Consider the following 26,057-nt stretch of genomic DNA (forward strand, 5'->3'; position numbering starts at 1 on the left):
GTTTTCCTCATATGTTTTTTAATTAGTGCCTGTGGTGCAGATGTGACAACGAAAATATGGGCAAGTCATATGATTTTTGAGAAAGACATTTCAACTAGTGAGGTCACAGATCTGATGAAGTATCTTATAGTACTAGAAAAACTAACTAAGCTAGCCAACTCCCAACATGACAATTTGCATTGGAAATTGTGTCGACGACCTTCTTGGGCTTTTAAGTGCCGAGATTGGTATCGTAGTCGATGTTTCTCCTGATCTTGTTAATGTGGGGAGACAATATGGGTTACCTTTCGTCCAATATTTGAGATGTTGGTGCAAAGGCAATTGTGATGTGTACGTAGACAAGAAGGAGGGGGAAAACGAGGGGTTTTGTATGCAGCGAGTTGTTGGAATGATGTTGTGTGTTTCGTTCGGTTGTTGTTGGGCATAAAGTGAGAGGTAATACAAGCATAATCTATATGTTTATATTGAGGTTTGCTTCTGTTTTTTGTCCAACATGGTTGACCTTGATGTTTTACCACAAGAAGTTGTCATTTTGATATGTCTGTATCTCTTACTTTGCAAATTTTCCTATTATATTTTTCCAGGATGTTGCTTACTGATGGAATATGATTCTTCTGATAAATCTTTGTAGAATGATATGAAAAGATTTGGACGGGAGGATCCACGTATGTGTAAGGAGGTAAGTATGGCGAGAGCTTTCATTTTTTGAGATTAAATATTTGAACCAATATGCCAGGTTGACTTGGTGACTAGGTTTATAGTTAAGTTGGGTTTTGTTTCTTGTCCAGATATCTAGAATTAGTTTTTCATTTTGGTTGATCCCCTTCAATATCTTTTTTTTTTTTTTTTTCATTATAAATGGATCATCATCTTCCTACACCCAGTAGATTTGATCGTAACTCATTCATGTTTTGAGGCATCAAATGTTCAAATTTGATCATTTGATGCCTCAAAACACGCATAAGTTATGATCAAATCTACTGGGTGTAGGAAGATGATAATCCATTTATAATGAAAAAATAGAAAAAGATATTGAAGGTGATAAACCAAAACGAAAAACAGATTCTAGATATTTGGACATGAAACAAAACCTAACTTAACTATAAGCCTAGTCACCAAGTCAACCTGGCAGATTGGTTCAAATATTCAATCTCACAAAATGAAAGTTGTCGCCATTCTTACCTCCTTACACATACGTGGATCCTCCCGTCCCAATCTTTTCATATCATTCTACAAAGATTTATCAGAAGAATCATATTGCATCAGTAAGCAACATCCTGAAAAAATATAATAGGAAAATTTGCAAAGTAAGAGATACAGACAGATCAAAATGACAACTTCTTGTGGTAAAACATCAAGGTCAACCATGTTGGACAAAAACCACAAAAACAGAAGCAAACCTCAATATAAACATATAGATTATGCTTGTATTACCTCTCACTTTATGCCCAACAACAACCGAACGAAACACACAACATCATTCCAACAACTCGCTGCATACAAAACCCCTCGTGTTCCCCCTCCTTCTTGTCTACGTACACATCACAATTGCTTTTGCACCAACATCTCAAATATTGGACGAAAGGTAACCCCATATTGTCTCCCCACATTAACAAGATCAGGAGAAACATCGACTACGATACCAATCTCGGCACTTAAAAGCCCAAGAAGGTCGTCGACACAATTTCCGATGCAAATTGTCATGTTGGGAGTTGGCTAGCTTAGTTAGTTTTTCTAGTACTATAGGATACTTCATCCGATCTGTGACCTCACCAGTTGAAATGTCTTTCTCAAAAATCATATGACTTGCCCATATTTTCGTTGTCACATCTGCACCACAGGCACTAATTAAAAAACATATGAGGAAAACCAAAGCACACACGATCACAAAGGACTATGCAAAGCATACTGACCTTGAAAAATGAAACTGAGGAATTGTTCAGAATAGTTGAAGGAATAAACGCAGGATGAGACATTAATCAAAGCACCATAAGCGCCCATTTTTTCCCCCAACCCCAATTCCCAGACCAAAGACTCAAACTCCGATTTCACAAACAGCTTTCCCTCAACCTCTTCCTCAAAATTCTCTAGCATCTGATAGCCACTAACACCGGCCAACCTTTTTGACTCTTCAACCTGTTTGTGCAAGTGGTCCCTTAGAAGTGAAAGGGTTATAAATGCTTCTTTCACAGTTGTGTAGTTATAGGGGGCCGGGACAGGGTGTAGTTATAGGGTGCCGGATCATACTCTTTTTCAGCATCAACAAGAAGACCAAGACTGAATGATGGCTTGCAGCCACTGGAAAAGGTTATGGCAATAGATGCTTGACATAATATTGATAGAACAATCCCCAATCGCTTCAAATATAGAATCATCCATGTCCCAAAATATGAGGGGTTCAAAGCATCTGTCCAAAAGACTTTCAGTCACTCCAACCATCTCCTGCAACTCGCAAGTAGTAATGCAGTGAACCGTGAACATAATATTACAAAAAGAAAAGAAAACGAAAGAAGAAAATAGAAAACAAAAACAGCAAACCTTAAACTGATGTGAACAATGAAAATTAACCCAATTCATTGTTGCACAGTTTGGAATAAGCTGTAGTTGTCGAGCCATGAAATAAAAGAGATGGAACAAAGGGGCCACCATATCTGTAGCATGAGCCAATTGAATTCTTCTCCCATCCTCGGAAGCTACTCTTGCAAAGAGTTGAGCAGCACTTGTCAAATTCAACACGAATTGTGAGGCTGGAGTATGATACTCTTCATCCACTAGATAATTGACATTTTCCTCAAGCCGCATATCAACCTGCATAGGCTCGATAAGAAGAATATAAGCTTAAAAGCTAATAAGTGAAGTGCAGAATCTGAATGAAAGAAGCTAGTATGCATTAATTGTCAAACTGCAAATGAATTATTCTTCTTCTTCATTATAAGTGGTTGAACCTTCTATTGAAGTTCGCAGTTTCTTTGGACTGTTACGAAGAATGCATTTACTGAGATACATCCAAATACAATTGTGTTTCTTTGAGTTTTTCATGGGTTTGCCGATAGGACACAATTAAAGAATTTTAAACACGTGCCTTAATAAATAAATAAATGAAGACTTAATTATGCTTAGTCTTTCAAGCATGTGCCACAATTTTGAGAAAAGATAAAGCTACACGGTGTTAAAAGAATCAATTATTTAACGAGAAGCTAATAAGAAATAGACTAAATGGTAACTTAATTGGTTTATTTTTCTTTCCAAGTTAATAATAACTAAATGCATAGAGTAATTATGATTAGCCTCTCAAACACGTAATTTTATAAAGAGATAATGCTACGCCAGAGGAGATAAAAGGGTGAAAAAGAAAGAAAGCAACTCTTGATAAAAGTTGTGGAGCCAAACAATACCAAATCGACCCTGCATGTTACATTTAACCCCCAACTTGGCAACATTTGAAAATGAATGCGTCTTGAATTGGGGATGCGGGGTATTGATCCCCGTGCCTCTCGTATGCTAAGCGAATGCTCTCCCATTTGAGCTACATCCCCTTCTTTCGGTTAAATTTCAAAAATGAAAAAGAAAAAGAAAAAAAAAAGAAGATATGATTTAGAGGAGCGGAGGGGTGGATTATTTGTAAATGGGTTTCCATAATTACAAAATGTCGTACCCAGTGCACAAGGCTCCCGCTTTACGCAGGGTCTGGGAGAGGTGCATGTCGGCTAGCCTTACCCCCATTTATGGAGAGGCTGCTCCCAAGGGTTTCCATAATTACAAAAATTAAAAAAAATAATCCACGAATCTTGTATTATATAGAACAATTATTGATCAAATCTAGGTTTATAAACATGTATATATATATACAAATATATACATGTATACAACAACGTGTCAGTTTACCTCGCAACTGCTCTCGATCTGTCGAAGTCGATTAGCTATATCGGCAAGTGTATCCGGCTCCATTGGCTCAGCAGCAAGATCGTTCATGGACTCCAACCTAAATAAATGCAGAGCAGTAACCATTTTAAATCCCTAAACAAGTGAAATTATTAACACAAACAAACCCTAAAGTAAGTCACTCGAAAGACGCACTTGTTAGCAATCTTTTGGATCATGTATATTTCTTTGCACATATATTTTTTCAAAGTTTCCGCGCTCATCATCCCCGTGCATATTCCTATACAAAAGGGAGAATACATCGCTGTAATTACTTGATCCTCGTTTACTACGTTCCACAAACGAGTAGAAGGTTTGTCATTTGAGTTAGGGTCGACGAATCGTCGCCCCTTCGACCCGTCCATGCTAATGTCCGTCACTAAATTCCAGAAAAAGCAAAAGAGACTCAACTGAACTGATTGGAGGTAAGGGAGGCGACGGCGGTTCGTTCGCCTTTCTGCCTCAAAAGTCGGAAGGGATTCGGCTGCCCTACTGTAGAACTAAAGTTTGGGCTAAATCACCTCTCGGTGCCTAGGCCCACTTTGTGAACCAAATTTCTCAGGCCTCCCATTTGGTGGAGAAATGTTTTATTGTGCCCGAAACACGAATTACACTCCACGTGTCATTATATAAATTGAGAAAATTTTACTTTTCCTGTTGTTAATCTTTATAACATAAATATCTCACCACTTATATATTGAGATGTGATGTAACACCCAATGTTCCAAGTAGGCCTGCCAATTCCTGACACAACCCGATAACCCGACACGACACGATATGAAATTAACAGGTGTTCATGTCGACAAGATAAAGAATCGGATCGTTATCGGATAACCTGATAAGCACCCGTTAAGATAACGGATTGGTTCAGGTATACACTTGGAAAACACAATACACGATAAGCAAAATATTAATTTAATAATTTTTTAACCCTAAAAAAATACTATAATAATTATATATATTAATTTAATAATTTTATATCGCTAAAAACTATAATAATTATATATATATATATATATATATTAAATTAAATATTAAAAATTGGTGACCATTAGATCGACTTAAATATACATACCATTCAATTTCTTAAGTGTTATAATACAAAATTAATATATATATATTATAGAGCTACATTCTGATTTAACAATTATCAACAAAAAATCACGATTTAACGGTTATTTTAACTCCGATTTTAATGATTTTTTATAGCTACACTTCTTGACCCTATATCAATACAATGAATGAACTCGATTTTCAATTTAAAATATTTACACTAATCGATACCACAAAATCTTATGTTATACTTAATGAAAGTATAAATAAACTCGAAGTGTTAGCAAATCTATCCAATAGGATACACATTCTACAAAACTTATTTCAACGATCCAACCGTCAAACTTGTTTGTATATGTTTCAAGATCGCATACGCCAAAAATCGCAAAAAACAAACATTTAGAGATGAAGTAGCGGGACAAAACTTTTCAACAGTTATCAGAGAAAAATCACGATTTAACGGTTATTTGAACTCTGATTTTGATTATTTTTTACAGCTACACTCCTTGACTCTATATGAATACAATGAATGAACTCGATCTTTAATTTAAAATATTGGATACTACAAAATCTTATGTTATAGTTAATGAAAGTATAAATAAACAAGTGTTAGTGAATCTATTGTTTTGATGAGATACGCATTCTACGAAACTAATTTCAACGATCCAACCGTCAAACATGTTTATATATACTTCAAGATCGCATACGCCGAAAATTGCAAAAAACAAACATTTAGAGATCAAGTAACTGGACAAACCTTTTCGACAGTTATTAATGAAAAATCACGATTTAACGGTTATTTTAACTCCGATTTTGATGAGACTATATGAATACAATGAATGAATTCAATCTTCAATTTAAAATATTTACACCAGTGGATACCACAAAATCTTATGTTATACTTAATGAAAGTATAAATAAACAAGTGTTAGTGAATCTATTGTTTTGATGGGATACGCATTCTACGAAACTAATTTCAACGATCCAACCGTCAAACATGTTTATATATACTTCAAGATCGCATACGCCGAAAATTGCAAAAAACAAACATTTAGAGATCAAGTAACTGGACAAACCTTTTCGACAGTTATTAATGAAAAATCACGATTTAACGGTTATTTTAACTTCGATTTTGATGAGACTCTATATGAATACAATGAATGAATTCAATCTTCAATTTAAAATATTTACACCAGTGGATACCACAAAATCTTATGTTATACTTAATGAAAGTATAAATAAACTCTTAAGTGTTGGTGAATCCATAGTTTTGATGAGATACGCATTCTATGAAACTAATTTCAACAATCCAACCGTCAAACTTATTTGTATATACTTCAAGATCGCATACACCAAAAATCACAAAAAAAAAAACATTTAGAGATCAAGTAAAGGGACAAAACTTTTCGACGATTATCAACGAAAAATCACGATTTAATGGTTATTTTAACTTCGATTTTAATGATTTTTTACAGCCACACTCCTTGACCTTATATGAATACAATGAATGAATTCAATCTTCAATTTTAAATATTTACACTAGTAGATACCACAAAATCTTATAGATCGATGAAAATTGAGGATTTTGTAAAAGGAATAACATGCAAGCTTTGAATTCTATTGGCAAGGTTTAAACTTTTGAGAATGGCTTCACAACCTCAAAAACAAAAACTCTTTCATTTTTCATATCCTTGCACATTTAATATTTTTTAATAGACTAGTAGTGTATGGATGTTTATTTATTAGGGTCTTATTTTCGAGCATAGATGTAGTACTTAAACGACAAATGTGTTTTAATATTTTGAAGTAATATTTATGTGGTAATGTGTGGTATGTGCAAATTTAAAAAAATATATATATTTTTCTTAACAGGTCAAGTCACTTTACCCAAAGTGACTCAAGCTGTTAAGGACCTGTTAAGATAACGGATGTGATACGACACGACCCATTAAGATAACAGGTGTTACACAAAAACGACAAACATGACTCGTTTGCCAGGCCTAGTTCCAAGCACACTGAGAAATATCTCCATTTGGTGTCCTGGTTTTCACGAAACAGACTAAAAGTATATTTAACCAATAAAACTTCAACATTTTACTATTTTGAATGTAGTTGCTTTCCAGATGTTCTCGGATGAATAAAACACATTTAAGTCGAATAAATTCAACACAATTATGAACAATCAAAGGGATACATGAGTGAATGAGGTCGATAAGATAAGCAGTTTTGCTTTTACATACAGAAACATAATAGACAATGTTTTTTAGCGAATTATGGACAAAGCTTAATATTCAAATGCAATGAAGTGGAAAACAAAATCCAATTCTAGGATGAATGGGTGAGCATGACTCTCAAAGCTGGTTTATGTTTAAATTAGTGAATCACCATAAACTTTGCTGGTTGATTTTCACTCATGGCCTATTTTTTATTCAAGTTCCTGTAAACAAAATTGGTCTTTTAACATGCTCTTTTCTAAATTTAAAAAGGATCGTTATTTGTAAATAAATTCAAATCCCAAATCAAAAACTCAGTATTGGCCACACAAAAATAGCTCAAATTGATCATTTACGAACATTGACCATAAATCAACACTAATTTACATTAAGATAACCAAATGATTGATGAAAACAAAGCGCATTGAATTGAATTACACAAAGAAATGGACAAATCGAACAGAGAATACCTGCTGATACCTGCTGAGGAAAATCACCATTTTCCATATGTGAATTGATTATCAACTTTGCTGCACGATGAAGACGTGTAGGGTCTCTTTCTGCCTGTCCTGCATGAATTAAACCCATCATAGCCCAAGCTGTGTGTACTAAATTTGATCGGTTTCTTTCAAGAGGAACGTACTCCTGTATCACCCGCAACAGAGTGAAATATTTTTGTTTAAGACAGTGAGATTAATTATGAATCCTAGAGCTAGCTTCAACATAATCCACCTCCCATATTTTACCTTTTTGGACATGAAAGGTAGCTCTCTCCCCAACCACCGTTCTCTTTCTGGATTGCGAGCAGAAAACTAATGGCTTTGCTCATGGCTGCACAATTGCTGAAAGTCTTGCCAGCAGCGGTCAGCCCCCCAAGAGCAGACCAGGTACCATATGTGTAGCAAACTCCCCAATTCCCGTACCTGTGCAAATGTTCTTAACTAAGTTATTTTTCTGCTCCAATTGTTAATCAAAGAAAATGTATATAATCAAATTTTGATTTTAAAATATGATATACCATGAACCATCTGCCATTTGTGTATTTTCCAGGTACTGTGCAGCATTGGTAATAAATTGATCAATCTCTTTCTTCCTGGGGCCAGGTCACAACTTCTTAAACAAAACTATAGCCTGAATTGCAGATGAAGTACATTCAACATATTCATGCTCAACCACAATGTCAGCGAAGAATTCTGTGGGATTCAACATGAGAAAAAAGCAAAGAGAATATCCAGTAGGTATACTAATTAATAACGCCTTCAAAAACTTTAGTTTCATACGCATCAGACTAAGTTCAACAACATAACTCCAATTCTTTAAAATTCTTACTTCTAACCATTCTGCTGCTCCTGCTGGTTCCCAGGTTGCTAAACCACTGTTCTTACTCTACAATGAGCCAGAGATTTTTAATGAGTAGAGAGACCTAATAGACCATGCAGTGAAGAATAAATGTCTTGAAATGCTAAAAGATTTTTAAAGTAAAGCAGCCATGCATTAGATCCAAATTTGATTACGGCAGGGAACCAAAATGCAACTAAAACTCATATAATATTTGCTTTTATATACATTTAAGTGAGCTGGCATAAAAACACATTGTTTAATGAGTGAGAAGAAACTGAATGTCTTTGATTAGAAAGAGATGGATTCCAAAAAAGTTTTGTTTCCTTAAGAAACATGCAGTTCACACATATAATATGTGTCCTGCAGTGTAGGCAGCCATTTCAACAGGTAATTAAAAACATAAAGGGTTGAGGACTTGTTCAAGTAGCTAATTTTGTAACCACAACTGTTCAAAGGCAACCTGCATTGGTTCCATTATAATATAATAGAATAGAAACTCTCAGCATTAAACAGTAAGAATGCATAGGGTCTGATTCTTAGAGCATACAAAAGGAAAATTCTTAGAAATATAGAACATATAAGTTGGAATAGGTTTAGCAATAGTTTCTTTCAAAACCTGTGTGGAACATGTAAAAGAAGACAAATATAGGAAAGGAGATATGGCAATCCATAGAAATAAAAGACCAGCATAACTCAGTAATTCTAGAATACCATACCTCAACAGCAGTGCGGCCTCTTAAAACCCGCCCTTTATCAATTCCCCACGTGAGACATTCAGTGTTGCGTTTCCCTTCTTTATTAGTAAAATATATATCAGGATTCTTTTGGCCAATTTCTGTCACCCAGTGAGGAAGTGGGATATGTACATCATCCCCGACATTGCCTCCACACTAGTGGAATGACATCACGACCTACACCAATATACAGTAGGACAATGCACACCATATCCAACATGCATATTCAAAGAAAATATGTAAAGCAGAAAATCTCTCTTTTTTGAAATGTGTTTTAACTGATAGCCTCACAAACTAATTTACAAAAAGGAAAGCTAGCAGTGGGTTACTTTTCAACAATCTACTCAAGACTATTATGCCCCTTACCTAAGACAACAGTCAGAATAAACTTATTTTATATACAATGCAAGCCAAAAGAAGCAAAACCCTCAGCTAAAATCAAATGAACTTGCCGAAAAGGGAAGTACCTTCTTCATCCGGGTTTTGATTTCAGATTTCTGGGATTTGTTGTAAATCCTCCTCTTTTCGGCCTTCCGATCTCTCTTCACGGCAGAGTCAGGCTTCTTCATGGCAACCTCACAAACAACGGAATGTCGAATCGGCCTCTGATGTGGGCTCACAGCCACATACCCTGAAAATAGTCAAGAACCTGCCCCAACAATTAAAAACAGACGAAGACAACATGATTGAAGAACACAGATCGGAATTAGAAGTGATCTAATTTTGGGAAAACCATATAGAAGTTACCTGATGCACTTAGGAATCGTTTTTTACCAGCTTCGACACGGCCTTCATGCTATATGAGAGAAAGCTGAAGTTATAATCCTCCAATGGTGCCCTGCAACCTCAGTTTCATAACTCAAGCCCACATGTGAATAGCCAATGTTTTTCTTCTGTATGTAGAACCAAATTGCACTGCATATTCCTATGAAACAACTTATTGCTGGTTTGTTCAAGATCTCAAAAATCAATGGCCTACCCATTTGTGCCAACCCTTATTTCTCAAGGATGTTTGAACTCAACCTATACTATCCCAAAACCACAACTTCCACAACTGTAGTAAGCTGCAGACGAATCAAGACCACTTTTGCACTACCAAACATGGCATGTATACAGTTCCTTCAAAGTTCATAAATCAAAGGGCTTCCTCAAAACTGCTTAACTGTTTTGGAAACTCAGAAAACAGTTCATAGATTTAGAATTACCCAGATCAAATACCTTCAATAAAATGTGATGATTCACAACACCCACCACCCAAAATGTGCACAAAACATCAACCCTAGAAATAGGAAGGGAACTTTGGGATTCAATCCAAAATCACCTCTCTAACGAATTTAATAACCTCTAGGTTCCTGAAATAATTAGATCAGAGTAATTAGAGTTTTGCAGACATGGAACTTACTTATTCACAATTGTATAGGGAGTGATAAAGGTCGAAAAAGACTGATTAGAACCTTAAAACGTATGAAAATAATAAGGGAAAATGTAATATTGGGGAAATTTGTTAAGAATTGTCGTGAATGAAATGAATCTGGATTCAGAGAACAATCTAAAATTAGGGTTTTTATCTTCAAGTCAGATAGAGAGTGACAGAAATAAACCAAGATCAACACATGAATGGACTTAAATTTGTAATTGCGTAAGACCCCAAATCAGTGAAATACCAGAGTAGTGAGAGTGAGACGAAGGCAGATGCTGTGCTGTGAAGAAGATCCGTGGAGGAAGTAGATGGCTGTGAACCAATTGAATCCTCAATGTTTTTTGTGAAACAATTGAATCCTCAATGTTTTCTCTTATATATGAATCGTATAATCATGCTTGCACGTTCAGCAATCCGATTGTCTGTTATGATACCAACCGGCGCCGGAGAATCAACCAGAACCGGTAGCTATGAAAGGGAGAGAAGGTGAAAGGATAGAGAGAGAACCAAAGAGAATTATAAATTGATTTTTCCAAAAGTTGCCATTACAATAATTTCGGGAGCATGTACATCCCACATGCCTGCAATTCCCCAATACAAAAGTGCCACCTGGACAATGACTGACAATTACTAAAACTTTCTACTAAGTATTGGCCCATTACAATCGAACCCCATACTTTTAACCCCTTACAATTATGCCTTTTAACTACCTTACACTTTAGTCCTCACTACTATTAACTAAAACCTCACTGTGAGTAAGGCAATCACGATTAGTTCATAACACTGTCGGTCTTTCAACACTTTGGCAGACTTAATCAAATAATAATTTCAATTTTTAGTATAATGTGTGTTACTTGAAGTATATGCGTAGAGTATTTCTTTTTATATATGATTTCTTTTCTTTTTTTAACAAATGATATTGTCCATACTAAGGGGATGAGGTGAGTTTAACCTCACAATAGGCTAGCAATAATGTAATTTAAATTCGCTTTTGGCAATAATCGAAACTAAAACCTCTCACTCACAAGTGAAAAGAAATATCTTTAAACTATTAAGTGTCTTTGATAGATGATTTGTATAATCATATGTTTGAACGTCTCTTAATCGGTTATTTTTTCTTATATATGGTTATTCGGTTATATCAAACCCATGCACTTTTTTTCTAAGTTTTTAGTGAATAGTGAGTTGACATGCAAGTTTGGTATGTCCAAATTATCGATATAAAAATTAGCGTATCGGGAATTTATGAATTAGCTTACCGACGAAATTTATTTATTAAAATTATTGAATTATCGATTTAGCATTATATGATCATATTTATGTTATCTGCTCATCGTATACTACACTAGTGTTAGTACTTGTTCGGGCCAAGGTCAGTCTTCACATGTATGTTCACATCACACCGTACGCTCACTTTGGATCCATTGTAGGTGTTAATCCAGTCCTAAATTGCTATAGGCAATTAGGACTCGTATATGATGCGCATAGCGTCAGTCTTCACGTGATTGCAGTACTAAAGCATAAATCATTATTACACCCAATCATGTTCGTGTTAGAATACCTCTGCATGAGCTCGTGTGTCAACATGTGTCAATGAACACTCGATATTATATGTTCATTTATGCGAGATAGTGTGATTGTTAGATATTATATGTTCATGCTCATGGTTAAGACGTGGGCTTATTCGGTTTGTTGCTTTTACGTGCAATCTAGCGATTTGAGGTCGTGGTGGAATTGAGACCATTTTTTCAACTCTTGTCACCCATTCCGTAAGCTTAAGGGTATTCTTCAACCTTAATCATTAGGGTGACTACTTTTGGTTTTTTAATAGAAATTACATTCTCTCTCATTGCCCCACATTGCTTAATATCTGGTCCATAAAGACCCTTAGTAACACTACTAGGAATAATAACTTGGGCGACGGAGGGGAAACTGTCGCACAAAGGGAAAAATTATCGTTGGAAACATTGGGCAGCGAAGACTCCGTCGCACATATTATGTTCGCAAAGGTTGTGACGTCAGGCATTGCGTGACAAAGGAAAAGTATTTGTTGCGTAGAATGTAGATCGCACCACGGAAGTCATGGTCATTGCACATAACGAGCGACAAAACTAGGTGTCGGCCCCCAAATTGTTGCGCGACGAACACTACTATTCGACCTTCAAACTTTTGTACGACGGACATAGAAGCCATTGTAGTGAGAATTTTAAATTCGTTTTTTAAATAATCTATTATTTATTTTTAATTTATTTTTAAATTAGTTTTATAAATAATTTATTATTTATTATTTTTTTGTTTATTTAAAAATGAATTTAATGAAAATAAAAATGGTAAATGTAAAGAAGAATATTGAATTGAAAAAATATTGTAAATGTACATACAATCGAAAAAAAATTTAAATTAAAAAACAATTTAGAATAAAACTAAAGAAAGAAGTCCACGACGTCACAATCGCCGGCTGGTGGGGTTGTTGCTGCGCGTGTGGGGGGGGGGGGGTTGGGAGGTCGTAGTTGCTGCGGCGAGAGGCTAGGAGGTCATAGCTGCTGCGGCGGGGGGCTGAGAAGATGTAGCTACTACGGCGGGGGGTTGGAGGGGTTGGTTCTGGAGTTAGTTAAACATCGGGGAAGTGAATGCCAAAAATCTGAACTGCGCGACGTAATTGGTTCATGAAATTGTTTTAGGCTGCTATTTGAGACTATTGGGTCGTAATCCTCTCTTGCAAGCCCGCCACTACAATTGTCAGTGTTTCGACCTGTCTCTGACTGGAGGATGAGGCAGACGGGTCCTGAAGGCGGGCTTTCCCAAGCCCCCGGTGAACATTCACATGCCGACGACTAAGGGTCTGATCAAGTGTGTCGGTCATGATCTGAAACCTAACATCTTCAAGGGGAAACACCTCCTTGATCAGGGTCTCTAGGGGAAGCTGAGAAGCCACCTCCTCCAGGACTGTCTAGCCTTACTCCACCATAATGGACTAGAAAAATGAAAAAAAAAATTAATATGAATATACATGTGATTAATATTAATACAAATTGAATATTATAAATTTGAAAGAACTTACATGAAGCTACTTACTCTGTCAGCTCATCCCCGGGCCGAACGTACACCTCCTTGAACATGTCAATTTCAGGAAACTTTGACCCCCCTGAAATAATTTAAAAAGTGTTAACATAGATTACCAATTGTGTAATAAAGAGGAAAAGATTGAAAACTTAAAATAAATATATGGTTACCTTACGTTGCTCCTCCAACATATAAGAGAAGTGTCGTGACCCGAATCGGTGAAGAACTTTCTTCTTCGACCGATTGATTAAGTTTGCCTTCACTTTTTTTTGTTGAATTTAAAAAAAAATGTATTAGTTTAGATATTTATAACAAATGAATGAAAAAAAAATGAAATGTTCTTTTAAAATTGTAATTTTTTTTATTAATATGTTATTGAAATATAAATTATACGTACCAAGTATTTCTCGTCTTGAAAATGGCTGCAGAGCCACTCCCATTCATCCCAACAATCCAGCAACTCTTTAGGGCACCCAAATTCTAGAGCGACCTCTAGACCATCATATAGCTCATAATGCTTGTGGAGGTCGTTCTTCCATTGAGTGAACCTACTAGAGCAAAGGTCGTTGATGTACTCCATTTGATTGGAATCGAGATTGGAGAGCTCATAGTGATGCTGCAAAACTCAACAAATAAACAGTTGTTAAAATTTATAATCTTTGTATACTTTGATAAAAATTTAGTTTTTGAGGTTGAAAATACTTACCGATAATTCATAAAGCATGGCGTCCTTGGTTTCTTATGGCACAACTCTCCATGACTCCCACTTGAAGGGGCAATGGTTTCGGATAACGGAGCCAACGTCGGTGGCCAACGCACTATGCTACTCCTTTGTTACAGCCGCACGATGTTGAGGATCCCACGTAATGGTGATTTTCTAGGTCGTGGTGCGTGTGGTCTGAGAAGTCTTTTGGAGTCTACAAGGGCCCCTGGTCTTTCGGCATAACCTCCCCTAAAACTATAACATTTCCTAAAACCTGCAAACAATATAACATAAACAAACACATCCACCCAACAATTCAAACAATTTATGCCAACTGGGGACTTTAAAATAAAATTTACAACTTGTTAATATGACTTCTCAGTGCTACTTAACAATGATTAATCTAAATCACAATTCAAAATAACTAGCTAGCATGCATGTTATTCACTTCCCCTGTTGAAATGCAGAAATGAAACTAAAATGCTCTAATTTTTGTTAAGGTACTTACAAGATTGCACTACACTGCATTGACTGTGCATATTATGGTAGCTATCGGTGCAGATTATGAAATTTGACAATGGGAGGAGCAGTCCTTAGTTAAGTTGGGTAGTTTCAACCTACGTTCATTCTCTAACACATACATGATAATATGCTCTTTATATATAAATTTGTATATGCGTAAGGCGGCTGCTAAAGAAGAGGCATTTTGTATAAACATATTCTACAAAGGATGAGAGATTTGTGGTTAATGTTTCAGTGAACAAAATTATACTTACAACAGCTAATATATGCTTCCTTTTATATCACATTTGGTTTTTTAAGGAGGTGTGTTTAGCTCTTATGAATCATACAAGTTTCTTCAAAATTCAAGAATAGTATTTAATTATGATGCTATTTGAAAACAAGCTAAAAATGATTATTGTGCTTGAAGTACCATAAGCTGGTGTATACAGTTAGGGTGGGCAAACCGGTATAGGAACCGCGGGTCGGGATAGGTACGGGTTGGTTTCTAATATTTTAGAAAACAAACAGGGCGGGTCGAACCGATCCCTTTTCATTTATGGGGTAGGCCGAGTCCAGACACTTAGAAAAACGGGTACCCAAACCGACCCGTTTCTAATTATAATGAAGGGGCGAGATCGAATGATAACCTATCATCCAATTTCAACCGTTGGTTTCTACCCTAGTTTCTACCCGAGTCCAAGGTTCCAAAATTTACTCTCTCAGTTTCAGCCACATTTCCATCTCCCACAGTCTCTCTCTCTTCTCTCTCCCCGAACCTTCTTCTTCTTCTTCAAGTTCTTAATCCCAACTGGGGTTTTCCACAAATCATGCATTTTTAGCTTTTAGCCCAAAACCCCAATCTGGATTTTGCTAATTTTCTCTACATTTTCGCCGCGAGGACTGGACCTATGAGAGCGTCATCTTCTTGACGTTGAGGAGGTAAAAGCCTTCATCGTCATCTCCATCGAGTAGTTGCAGGAGGTCCAAGACGAGTTCGAGAAGGTTGTACCTTCATACATATCTCTACATATCCTTGTTATGCCTGCATAATTGAACCAAATGGAAATTTCTACATATCCTTCTGTTTCGGAAATTTCTGCATATCCTTCTATTTGGGAAATCTCTGCATACCTTTCTGTTTGGGAAATTTCTGTCAATTCAGTGTTCTTGTTTTTGAAATTCAATTGATTTCGAGGGCATGCATGAGTCGAAAAGGGATTCGATTTTTGGGTTTTGGTTTTTTGGATATAGGGAAATTAACCTAGAAACAGATACATATCAGTGAGCGAAGTTACTAGAACTTCTTCTTTGAAGTGTTTTCAAGTTGCAATGATGGGGAAGTGGACGATCCCTTCCATTCTACTTCTGCTCTGCCTTCTCTCACTCCTCCCTGGGTGAACGATCCATTGTTATGAGTAAATGTTTATGAATTTGAAGTTTGTATCGGAGATTTGATATTGATTTGGGTTTTTGGCGATCTGTGTTTGTTCAAGTAAAAAATTACAAGCCAATGCGGAGGCTAATTCCGACGAGCTCATGAAGCTTGAGGAGTAGACCGGCGCCGTTCCAAAACCAAAAAAATATATAAAATAAAGTGATAGGACTTGTGGACCTGTCTCGAACCAGCCTGTTTCAAACGGGCCGAGTTAGGTTCGATTCCTAAACTCTAAATCCTTCTACTCGGCCCAGCTCAGCCCGTTACATTTTAAAACGGTAGGGCCAGGTTCCTTCAAATTTAGGCCCAGCCTAGCCCGTGCCCAACCCTAATATACAGTCAAGGATATATAATCAGTTTAAATGAGCATGTCCATAATTATATGGTCCCTATTTTTTTTGGTTAAATGTGTTTGCATATAAGCTATCTACACTAATATACACCAGAAGAAGAGGAGAATGCGGAAGGGATGGAGGGAGCGAGCTTACCTGTTTGGGACCCCTCTTCATAGACAGAGGAAGCGTCACCAATCAGCTGAGCCTCCTCAGAAGTCCGAGCCAGTCGATGAGTCTGTCGGGCGCTTCGGACAAAATGCGTCACCTAAAAAGTCGATGACGTAGCAGCTGTAGACACCGTTAACCCTAAAGACGCGACCAGAGGGACACCCGTCATGGCCATATCAGGTGTGGAGGTGGCAGCAACATTACCTTCTAGAAAAGGTGTATCACTGCCCTTACTAGGTGCCCGCCGGTTTGATATTAAGTTCAACATCTACAAAAAACGAGCATGAATTTGTTTATATATCATCTTATTATATGCATTTCATTTCACATATATAAAGTGAATGAAAACAACATAAGAACACCAATAAAACCACAAACCATCATTTATTCAACACTTGAAGCCACTAATTATAACTTATTCGATCTTTCAAGCACACAAACATCACACTAGATGCTTTATGTATCCAAAGAGTGATAGAAGCTTAATTTTATTTTCTGAGTTAAACAAATACCAAAGCATTTCACATAATAGGTTCCAATATGAAGGCTTACTTTGTAATGTATGTTAATTATAACCATCTATTCATAAAGACAATATGAAATCCCAAAAAAACTGTATAACACATGGAATATCTAGAAGATGTCATTGTAATTTTAAAAAACCTCATCTCTAGAGGGTGGAGAATGTGACATATCATAAAACAAATAAAGCTTACAACCAAGTTACATTGGGTCAAAGATTCATATGAATGATAGAGAGTATTATTCATTCAACTAAAACTACACACATTTTTCCCTTACATGCATGTATGGTTATCTACATGTACAAACTATGGAATTTGAAGGATAACTATGAGAAGAAACTAATCCCTACCCTCTTTGTTGTGTCTTACTCCATAACCTACATTGATCCATGCCCACAACCACCCCCTCCTCCTTGTTGTGATTCTTGACTTTGATCTAGTGATGTGATAAAAGAAAGGATGAAGAACAAAGAATTGGGGAGATTAACAATGGAGAGATTTCGAAAAGAAATGTTGCTCTCTGCAAAATCTAGCAGAGCATATTCTATTACTTCTCTCTCTTCAAAACTCTCACACTCGGTGCTTACATAACCGTTAGAATCCATGGTGAATTCTCTCTCATTACTAAACAATCTCAGCCCTTCATCTAGCTAGTTGCTAGGATTACAACACCTAGCATTATTTGCCTTACACCGTATACTCCTGCTATAAATTTAGCAACAATCACAGATTACGTAGCACCGCATCTGAAACTGAAAGGGGCATATGCTTCAAATGGTTCTCATGTCTTACAGTAATGCACGATCATCGAATGCATCTCCCAAATGGAAATCTCTATAAATGCTAACCTTCTACAGAATTTCATTTCATGGACCTCCTACTCCTAGAAAGTATTGTCATGTTACGAAATTTAAGAGATTTCAAGTGTGAAATTCCATTCTTGGATTCCACTGTTATAATCTATGTATTGGTATTATTAAGATTTTATATTATTTCTTGAGAATTTATTTTAATTTGTTTGAATTTAGATTTTAATTAAAATAGTTACGAAGCTTGAAATTTGAAAATTAATTATTTAAAATCTGTGGACCTTTCGAGGTCACAATTTATATTGTTGAATAGATTCCGAGATCACGAACGCATAGATGAAAGCCGTTTGCGAGTCTGGATTACAACGATATAGTTATGGACATTTGAAATCATTTACTAAACTATAGTTTTTAATTAAATAAATTCCTAACTTTGTGGGAAAGAGGCCCAATCATGTAAGATTTAGGGTGGACCAATAAGACAAAAAGGGTAGGGACTTAGAGGGCAGCAGGGGGAGGAAGGAAAAGAGAGGGGCAGAAGAGGAAAAAAAAAAGAGAAGGGGGGAGAACGTTCTTTCACATTCTTCCTGGTTTTGCGAGGGAAGAAAAAGAAACGGGGAGGAGGTGGCTCTTCCATAGCTTTTGGAAGAAAATCCTTCTTTCTTCAAACAAAAATTGAAGAGAGAGGAGTTAAAGAATGTGATTGTGAAGGAAGGATTCAGAGATTTGAAGGGTAAATTCCTTGTTCTTTCATTATCTTGATTTTTGAATTTATTTTTCTTAAGTTGAATTGAAACTGCCATGATATATTTGGAGTTCTTAATTTTATTTAGGGAACCAGCCTGAACATGAATTAGAGTTGGGTAATTTGGATTGGGTTTGTAGATCAAATTTCTTGATCAAGGGTTTGGTTCAAAAAGATCAATTTCTTGTTAATTTTGAGTCATGTTAGTTTTGGATGTTGTATACCTGACTTCTGGACTACCTGGAATTATTTTGGGATTTGTTATATGAATTAGAGATGGGCTGTTACGTAAGTTGCAGAAAATTGATTTATTGGCAAAGAAAACTCAAGTTTCGAGTAGTCTTCTTTGGCTCTTAATTTCTAGGTCTTTATGTGCTCATTTGAAGAAAAATTTTAGTGTGTTGAAAGTACATATGTTCATGATCGTAACCCAATTGTTTTCACTCAATTCCATTGAGTTTTGGTTAATCAAAACCTTATTTAAACTTGGGTCGCGAGCTACTAAACAGCAGCAGAAAACTGGGTTTCCAGTTTCAAGACTTCATTTTTCTTTTTGGCATAACTTCCAATTTAGAGCTCCGTTTTTCTACAAACTTTGTATGCTTTTAAAGTACATAACACAAGTTTCAAAACCCATATAATATTACGCGATTTGATTTAGTTTTGAATGTTCCAAAGGGAGTCTAAACTTGGTCCAATGGTGCTGTTTTCTGTAGATTTTGAGGAGAAGCAGAATACTGTTTTTGCCATACCTATTTTCTTTTCCAGATTCCTTTCTAATCTTCTTTACTACTATTTGAGTGATATTATTTGAGTAGGAGAGAATTAGTGTACTTTCTTTACTTAATATTAATTTTGTGTTTAAGCACTTAGTTTGGTTATTAAGGTGTGTTACTTATATTATACTTTTGATTGTAATTCTATGTTCCGATTAGGTTCTTCAAAGGAACAAAATTAATCGAATTCAAGGTAGGGGGTTCTGGGAAACCTTATATGTATTAATCTAATTACTACTTACTTTTGGTCAATATGCTAAGAATTGATCTAGAATATTAAATTTAGTATTACTAGAGACTATGTAGGGCTTAATGGGCCTATATTGGTTAGTGAGTTATGCAGATAATATATGCATCGGTTTACGTGTATGGATCATCATATTGTGATATATATGTGCTTATTTATCTTCTTAATAATGTGAATGATAAGTATGATATGTTATGACGATGTGAACCTAGAATCTTATGCGAAGTATTATGTAGAACTTTTATGCTTGTATGATAAGATAGTTAGTGGTCATGAGAAGTTGATGGTGTGGTGACTACGTTATAACGCATAAGGGTTGAGTTGTGGGTAGGTTGTGTGTTGAATTTATTGCACCATGTAGCAGTGGTACATGGATGGTCCTGCTTGGTTAATCCGCATTGGGGGACCATACTATATGTGGATCGCGCTTGGTTAATCCGCGTAGGGCGATCCTTATGGCCATTTATATTTAGGGGTGATCATGCTTAGTTAATCCGCGTTGGGTGATCACTGCCTAACAATTCTTTAAGTGTGACTCTACTTGGTTAATCCGCGTTGGAGGGTCACTACCTACCTGATTATCTTGACTGTGCTTGGTTAATCCGCATTGGGGGTCACTAGTGGTCTTACTTAGTTAATCCGCTTTGGGGGACCATGCTATATGTGGATCGTGCTTGGTTAATCTACGTTGGGCGATCCTTATGGCCATGTATGCTTAGGAGTGATCATGCTTGGTTAATCCGCATTAGGTGATCACTTCCTAACAGCTATAGGAGTGACTCTGCTTGGTTAATCTGCATTGGGGGGTCACTGCCTACTTAGTTATTTTCTCAGGAGTGGCTCTGCTTGGTTAATCTGCGTTAGGGGGCCACTTCGTGTTTGGTTACTTATGTATGCTTCGGCCGAACTGCGTCCCTCTAGTCCTAGTTTTTAATGTACATATGAACGATGGTTTTTGATAATCTTGGTGGTTTGAATGGGAAAAGCTGTTGGATGTCTGGGTGACTCATTCGGGGTTGTTAGAGACTTGACTATGTTTTCATATTTACGAACTTATGTTGAGGTTTATAAACTGTGATGGATGGTCTTTCCCTTTATTGATTATCACATACTTTGTATTATTGTCACTCACACGAGCTTCGCAGCCTATTCGAGTTCTTTATGTCGATGCACCATTCCCATGGTGTAGGCACTGATTGTACAGATGTTAGGTCTGAAGAGATTACAAGAGGTCGCTTGGTATTTTGGTTGGATTCTGTTGAGTGGCCTGGAATCCCTATTCTTGCTCATTTCCATAAGGGTAGTCCGACCTTAGAATCGAGTGAATATGAATTGTTCATAGTAGACATTGTGTATAAATTAGACTTATCATGTTAGTACTTGGAATCCAGGTGGGGAATTATGTAGGGATCCTTTACTAAAATTTGTGAATTGATATGGGACCTTATTGATTGAATAACATAGTAAATGTTGATATCATGCTTCTTTGATTTTAGAATTGATTAATTAACATGATTGCGGAATGATGTGGGATATGATTATTATTATTATGATTAGTCTCGTTGCTCATTGTGGCTTGAGAATAATATTGTGCTTTGTTGGTTCTTGGATATGTTACATGTTGTGGATTAAGGTTTCATGTTGAAAACATAGTGATTTATATGATGGATGAAGTGGAAATGTTGATTGTCATATTGGATTGCTATGTAGCCCTGAATCTAGTACTTCCATACTTGTCAAGTTTTAATGATTGATTGAGGAGTGTTATATCTTTCGGCTTGAACGTACTGTGGTAAATGTAGATGGGTAGTGAATGATGAACTATGAATCGCTTGATCCCTGTGTAGGGTACGTAGGCTGTCTAATGAGGAAGTTAAATGCAGCCATAAAATGTACGAAAAATTACTACGTAGTTGGACCTTAAGTTGTGTTTACCATTTCCCAGAGGCGGGGTATGTTAGATGTGCAGGTAATTGGTGATGTCACGTGTCGATCCTGGACGTATGTCAGGATCGGGGCGTGACATCGAATCTCTTAGACAAGGCGTTTTCATCAACACAAAAGCCTTCAAACTACTTGAAACAAAATGGTAATAGAGTCCATCAACATATAACTGTCGCAGGCATAGTGTTTGTTGCAGACTGCAATTTTACTTGGCATAATGTTGCAGCATAACATGTAGCTCATTGCAAAATCACATAAAAAAATAAAAAATTAATCAAAAATCACAGAGAAATCAAATGGGGTCAACAAACAACATTTCTCCTTGAAACAATTTCCCATCTTTCAATCGGATTTCTAACCTCAAAAAGTAGGTGTCTTTTGCATAAAGCAATCAAATCACAAACACCCAGATGGTAATTTCACATATTATCATACAATTTCATCATCAAAGATCACAAAATTCCCAGTACCAACATCACATACATGCATTCATCCATACATACATGCATAGATATATACACACATACATACATGATGGAGACAGAAAACAAACCTCCCAAAGAAAAGAAGCTCGATTCCTGCGCAAAGTTGAAAGCATTTTTATTGTTTGCAAGGAAAATTTGGGAATTGATGGATAGAAGAAGGAGCTTAATTAGTGAAAGAGAAAAGAAATAAACACATTTGGAAAATAAACATTTAACTGAGAAAGCAACTACAAAACTCGAATTTAAAACACTTCCCTACTAATTTCTCAAAATTAAAACCCTAATTAAAAAAAATTCCCTAATTTGTAAATCTGTAATTCGAACCCTAATTCAAAAACCCTACATTGTGAGCAACTACGAGTTCCAATTCCAACCTAAATCCTTAACACAGGATTCCCAATTCCAGCCCTAAATCCTAGGATTCCCAATTCCAACCCTAAATCCCTAAATGTTGTAACTAAAACAATTGAAGAAAAAAATTCATAAAATTGTACTTTTAAGCAATTCAATTAAGGGAGATGAATTAAAGGAGACTAGGTGCTTACCTAGTAAAGTTGTGTGCGGCAGCGGGGAGAGAGTGTAGCGTCGGAGTGCGCCGGAAGCGAGACGGAGAGTGACAGAGAGACAGAGAAATCGAAGGAGTGCGAGAGAGGGAGAGAGAGAGACACTGAGATTGAGTATAAGATAGAGTAAGGAGGTTAACAGAATCAAGAGAGAGAGAGAGAGTAGCTCCAGAGAACCGAGAGAGAAAGGAGTTTGAGTCTGAGAAGAGTTCAAAATTGAGTGAGTGAAATGAATTGAAGGTGACGAAATACAAACGTGCCCAATTGTGGGAAAAAAAATCAATTTTTTACATGTTTGCGCGACAAATATGTTTAAACTTGCATCGCGTAACTAGTTATATTAAATTTTTTTTTTTTTAATATTTGCCCAACAAACATTTATAAAAACGTCGTCTCGCATAACTGTAAATTTAATTTATTTTTTGGTTTAAATAAATAAATAATTTTTTTAAACTTTAATTATGTTACAAATTTTAAAGGAAACTTGTGTTTGTATACAACATTTTAAAATACCATTCAATACATTTAATTAATATACATCACGATTTTTCATTACTCCTCGTCTGAACTAGATGAATAAAGATCATCACTATCGTCAGATTCAGACTCCCATTCTACCTCGTCTGTAGGCACATCAACATCGTTGTTCGCGCGCTCGGGTGCATTGTATCGTGACAGATCCCCGAGGTCAATCGTAATGGAATAAATCGGTATTTCGATTTCAGGACCTCTAGCTACCCGAAACGGTTCTTGTACAATAGTCATATCCCGTAGTGTATCTGCACCAAATGTCATTGAAGTCTCCAATTGTTGGTTAGCAACGTCACCATAATCGTCATTAGCAGCAGGATCTCGGTTCGCAATATCATACACCCTTCTGTGCTCAATCTTCTGAACTACTTTCCATCCCCTCCCAGCCTTAAGGTAATCTATATAGAAAATTTGTTTAGCCATTTTTGCCCAAATGTAAGGGTCGTCATTATACCAACATCTGTTAGTGTTGATCGATAGCAAACCATCGTCTCGCTTTCAAACCAATGACACTTAAAGATGATAACTTAACACCTGTCTTTGTAAAACAATTGCATAACTGTCAGTTTTCCATAGAAATCAATGTCTGCAATGTCGCCCGCACCTGGTACATGTACCCCACCATTTTGTGCACAAAGCTTGTCATGACGATCAGCTGCCAAAAACTTGATGCCATTTACATGACAATCGGAGTACAATTCTGCGCTTAGGGGCCCAATTGCCAAGCTGTACAATTCTTCAATGTAAACAAGTGAACTAATTTCCTTCATTTTCTTCACCTAAATAAAAGAGAAAAAGATGTCGTGTTAGTTTAACATTTACAATTATGCACAAAACCGAAACACGAACAACATACGTTTTCAAGAAACCATCGAGGAAACAATTCATGAAGCTTTTTGGCATATAAATGTGAAGGATGTTCCCGCTTCATCAACTCTTCATGCTCATCTAGGTACGTAATTGTCTCGTCACAATTGTTAAGTACAAACCAATGTTCTACCTCCATGTCCTTTTTGTCATACGCCTCCCCTCTTATTGGTTCGCCAAATGGTCGCGCAATTTGGGAAAACATAGAAAAATTTTCACTTCTCACACCGCTGTCATTATTGCGTTTTTGTCGGTTGAATGTAGTCTCAACGTCTTGTAGATACATTGCAAAAAATTTAAGGGACTTAAAGCCGACCCATGCCTCCACGATTGATCCTTCGGGCTTTGCCCTGTTCCGTACACTTTTTTTTAATTCACCTAGTAGTCTGCATCAATAAAAAAACATTGTATAAAATTAGTGTAATTATACATACATCACGAACTAAAGTATTTGTGGGGATTATATACCTTTCAATCGGATACATCCATCGATTGTTGACAGGTCCGGCTAGAAGTGCCTCATCTGGCAAGTGAATCATGACGTGGATCATGCTTGTGAAGAAAGTTGGAGGAAATATTTGTTCAAACTTGCATAGCACTTCAATAATATCGTCACATAACTATTTAACATTGGACTTCCGCAAAGATTATGCAGTTAATTGAGAAAAAAATCTTTTTAACAACATAATCGGCTTCACCACGTCTTCGGGCAAGAGGTGTCGAATTCCCACTGGGAGAAGCCATTGAAGTATGACATGACAATCATGACTCTCGCGTGCCAACTAGACGTTGTGTCCTCTTTGCAAACTGGGCATGCATAGTAGCCCTTAGTGCTCCACCCAGACATCATAACGTACGTTGGAAAATCGTTTATAGTCCACACCACGGCTGCTCTCAAAGTGAACATCTTCCTAGTAGATTTATCGTACGTGGGAACACCGTTTTCTCATAATTCTTTTAGTTTATCGACCAACAATTGTAAATACACATCAATACATGTGCCCGGATCTTCGGTTATTAACAACGTCATCATCATAAACTCTTTTTTCATGCACTTCCAAGTCGGCAAATTATACAGAATTGCAAAGATTGGCCAAGTGTTGTGGTATTGATTTAGCACCCTGAATGGATTAAACCCGTCCGTCGCAAGTTCCAATCTAACGTTCCGAGGCTCACGTACAAATTTAGGGTACAACCGATCAAACTCTTTTCAGGCCTCTCCATCTACAAGATGTCTCATAACATTGTCATCTACCAGTCTATCCTTATGCCACCTCATGTCGCTTGTAGTGTGTGTCGACATATACAATCGTTGCAACCTAGGTTTTAATGGGAGATAACGCATAACTTTTTGTGGAATCTTCGTTCTTCTATTATGAGATGTCAATTTAAACTGCGACTCATTACATAGAGGGCATTTATCCAACGCTTTATTCTCTTTGTAGAACAAAATGAAACTATTTTTACACACGTGAATTTTTTCATATCCCAATCCAAGACTACTCAGCAGCTTCTTTGCACTTTTATGATCTTTAGGAAGGCAATTGTCCTTTGGAAGTATCCTCTTGAAAACCCCCAAAAAGTAATCAAAACACTGGTTCGACATACAAAACTTTGTTTTTCCATGCATCAACTCAACAATGGTCGCGAGCGTCGAAAATCCTTCAAAACCGAGG

The 26,057-nt window shown here is 36.5% G+C and overlaps 1 protein-coding gene and 2 long non-coding RNA genes across 12 annotated transcripts; all 3 read right to left on the minus strand.

Moving 5' to 3' along the window:
• Positions 1-1,914: 1,914 nt before the first annotated feature.
• Positions 1,915-11,183, minus strand: LOC103440261 (uncharacterized). Of its 9 annotated transcripts, XM_070804955.1 has the most exons (11): positions 10,927-11,183; positions 10,010-10,614; positions 9,730-9,911; positions 9,245-9,439; positions 8,206-8,573; positions 7,934-8,110; positions 7,658-7,832; positions 4,078-4,162; positions 3,886-3,982; positions 2,539-2,808; positions 1,915-2,442 (listed from the first exon to the last, which is right to left on the minus strand). In XM_070804955.1, the coding sequence occupies exons 6-11, from the start codon at positions 7,943-7,945 to the stop codon at positions 2,260-2,262; spliced, it is 822 nt and encodes a 273-aa protein (XP_070661056.1). In that variant the 5' UTR covers positions 7,946-8,110; positions 8,206-8,573; positions 9,245-9,439; positions 9,730-9,911; positions 10,010-10,614; positions 10,927-11,183; the 3' UTR covers positions 1,915-2,259. The 9 variants fall into 9 exon arrangements, with proteins under 9 accessions (XP_070661056.1, XP_070661061.1, XP_070661055.1 ...); XM_070804960.1 differs by lacking the exon at positions 10,927-11,183 and having other exon boundaries at positions 7,658-7,751; positions 9,245-9,911; positions 10,010-10,370; XM_070804954.1 differs by lacking the exon at positions 10,927-11,183 and having other exon boundaries at positions 9,245-9,911; positions 10,010-10,370.
• A 2,332-nt stretch (positions 11,184-13,515) lies between these two features.
• LOC114827039 (uncharacterized) lies at positions 13,516-14,281 on the minus strand. 2 transcript variants are annotated; one of them, XR_011584083.1, is made up of 4 exons: positions 14,143-14,281; positions 13,916-14,007; positions 13,758-13,827; positions 13,516-13,656 (listed from the first exon to the last, which is right to left on the minus strand). It is a non-coding gene; the product is annotated as an uncharacterized lncRNA (long non-coding RNA). The 2 variants fall into 2 exon arrangements; XR_011584082.1 differs by having other exon boundaries at positions 13,522-13,656; positions 13,744-13,827.
• Positions 14,282-22,196: 7,915 nt separating this feature from the next.
• On the minus strand, positions 22,197-23,226 carry LOC139198533 (uncharacterized). Its single transcript, XR_011584084.1, has 2 exons — positions 22,966-23,226; positions 22,197-22,513 (listed from the first exon to the last, which is right to left on the minus strand). It is a non-coding gene; the product is annotated as an uncharacterized lncRNA (long non-coding RNA).
• Between the last annotated feature and the right edge of the window lie 2,831 nt (positions 23,227-26,057).

The sequence above is a fragment of the Malus domestica genome, chromosome 09, assembly GCF_042453785.1.
Source record: "Malus domestica chromosome 09, GDT2T_hap1".
Lineage (NCBI taxonomy): Eukaryota > Viridiplantae > Streptophyta > Magnoliopsida > Rosales > Rosaceae > Malus > Malus domestica.

Excerpts from the sequence above, each read along its gene's own strand:
- LOC103440261 (XM_070804955.1), bottom strand. Across the intron at positions 4,163-7,657 it reads TCCTCAGCAGGTATCAGCAG|GAATATGCACGGGGATGATG; the intron begins GTATTCTCTGTT and ends CCTTTTGTATAG. Across the intron at positions 2,443-2,538 it reads ATTGTTCACATCAGTTTAAG|GAGATGGTTGGAGTGACTGA; the intron begins GTTTGCTGTTTT and ends TGCGAGTTGCAG.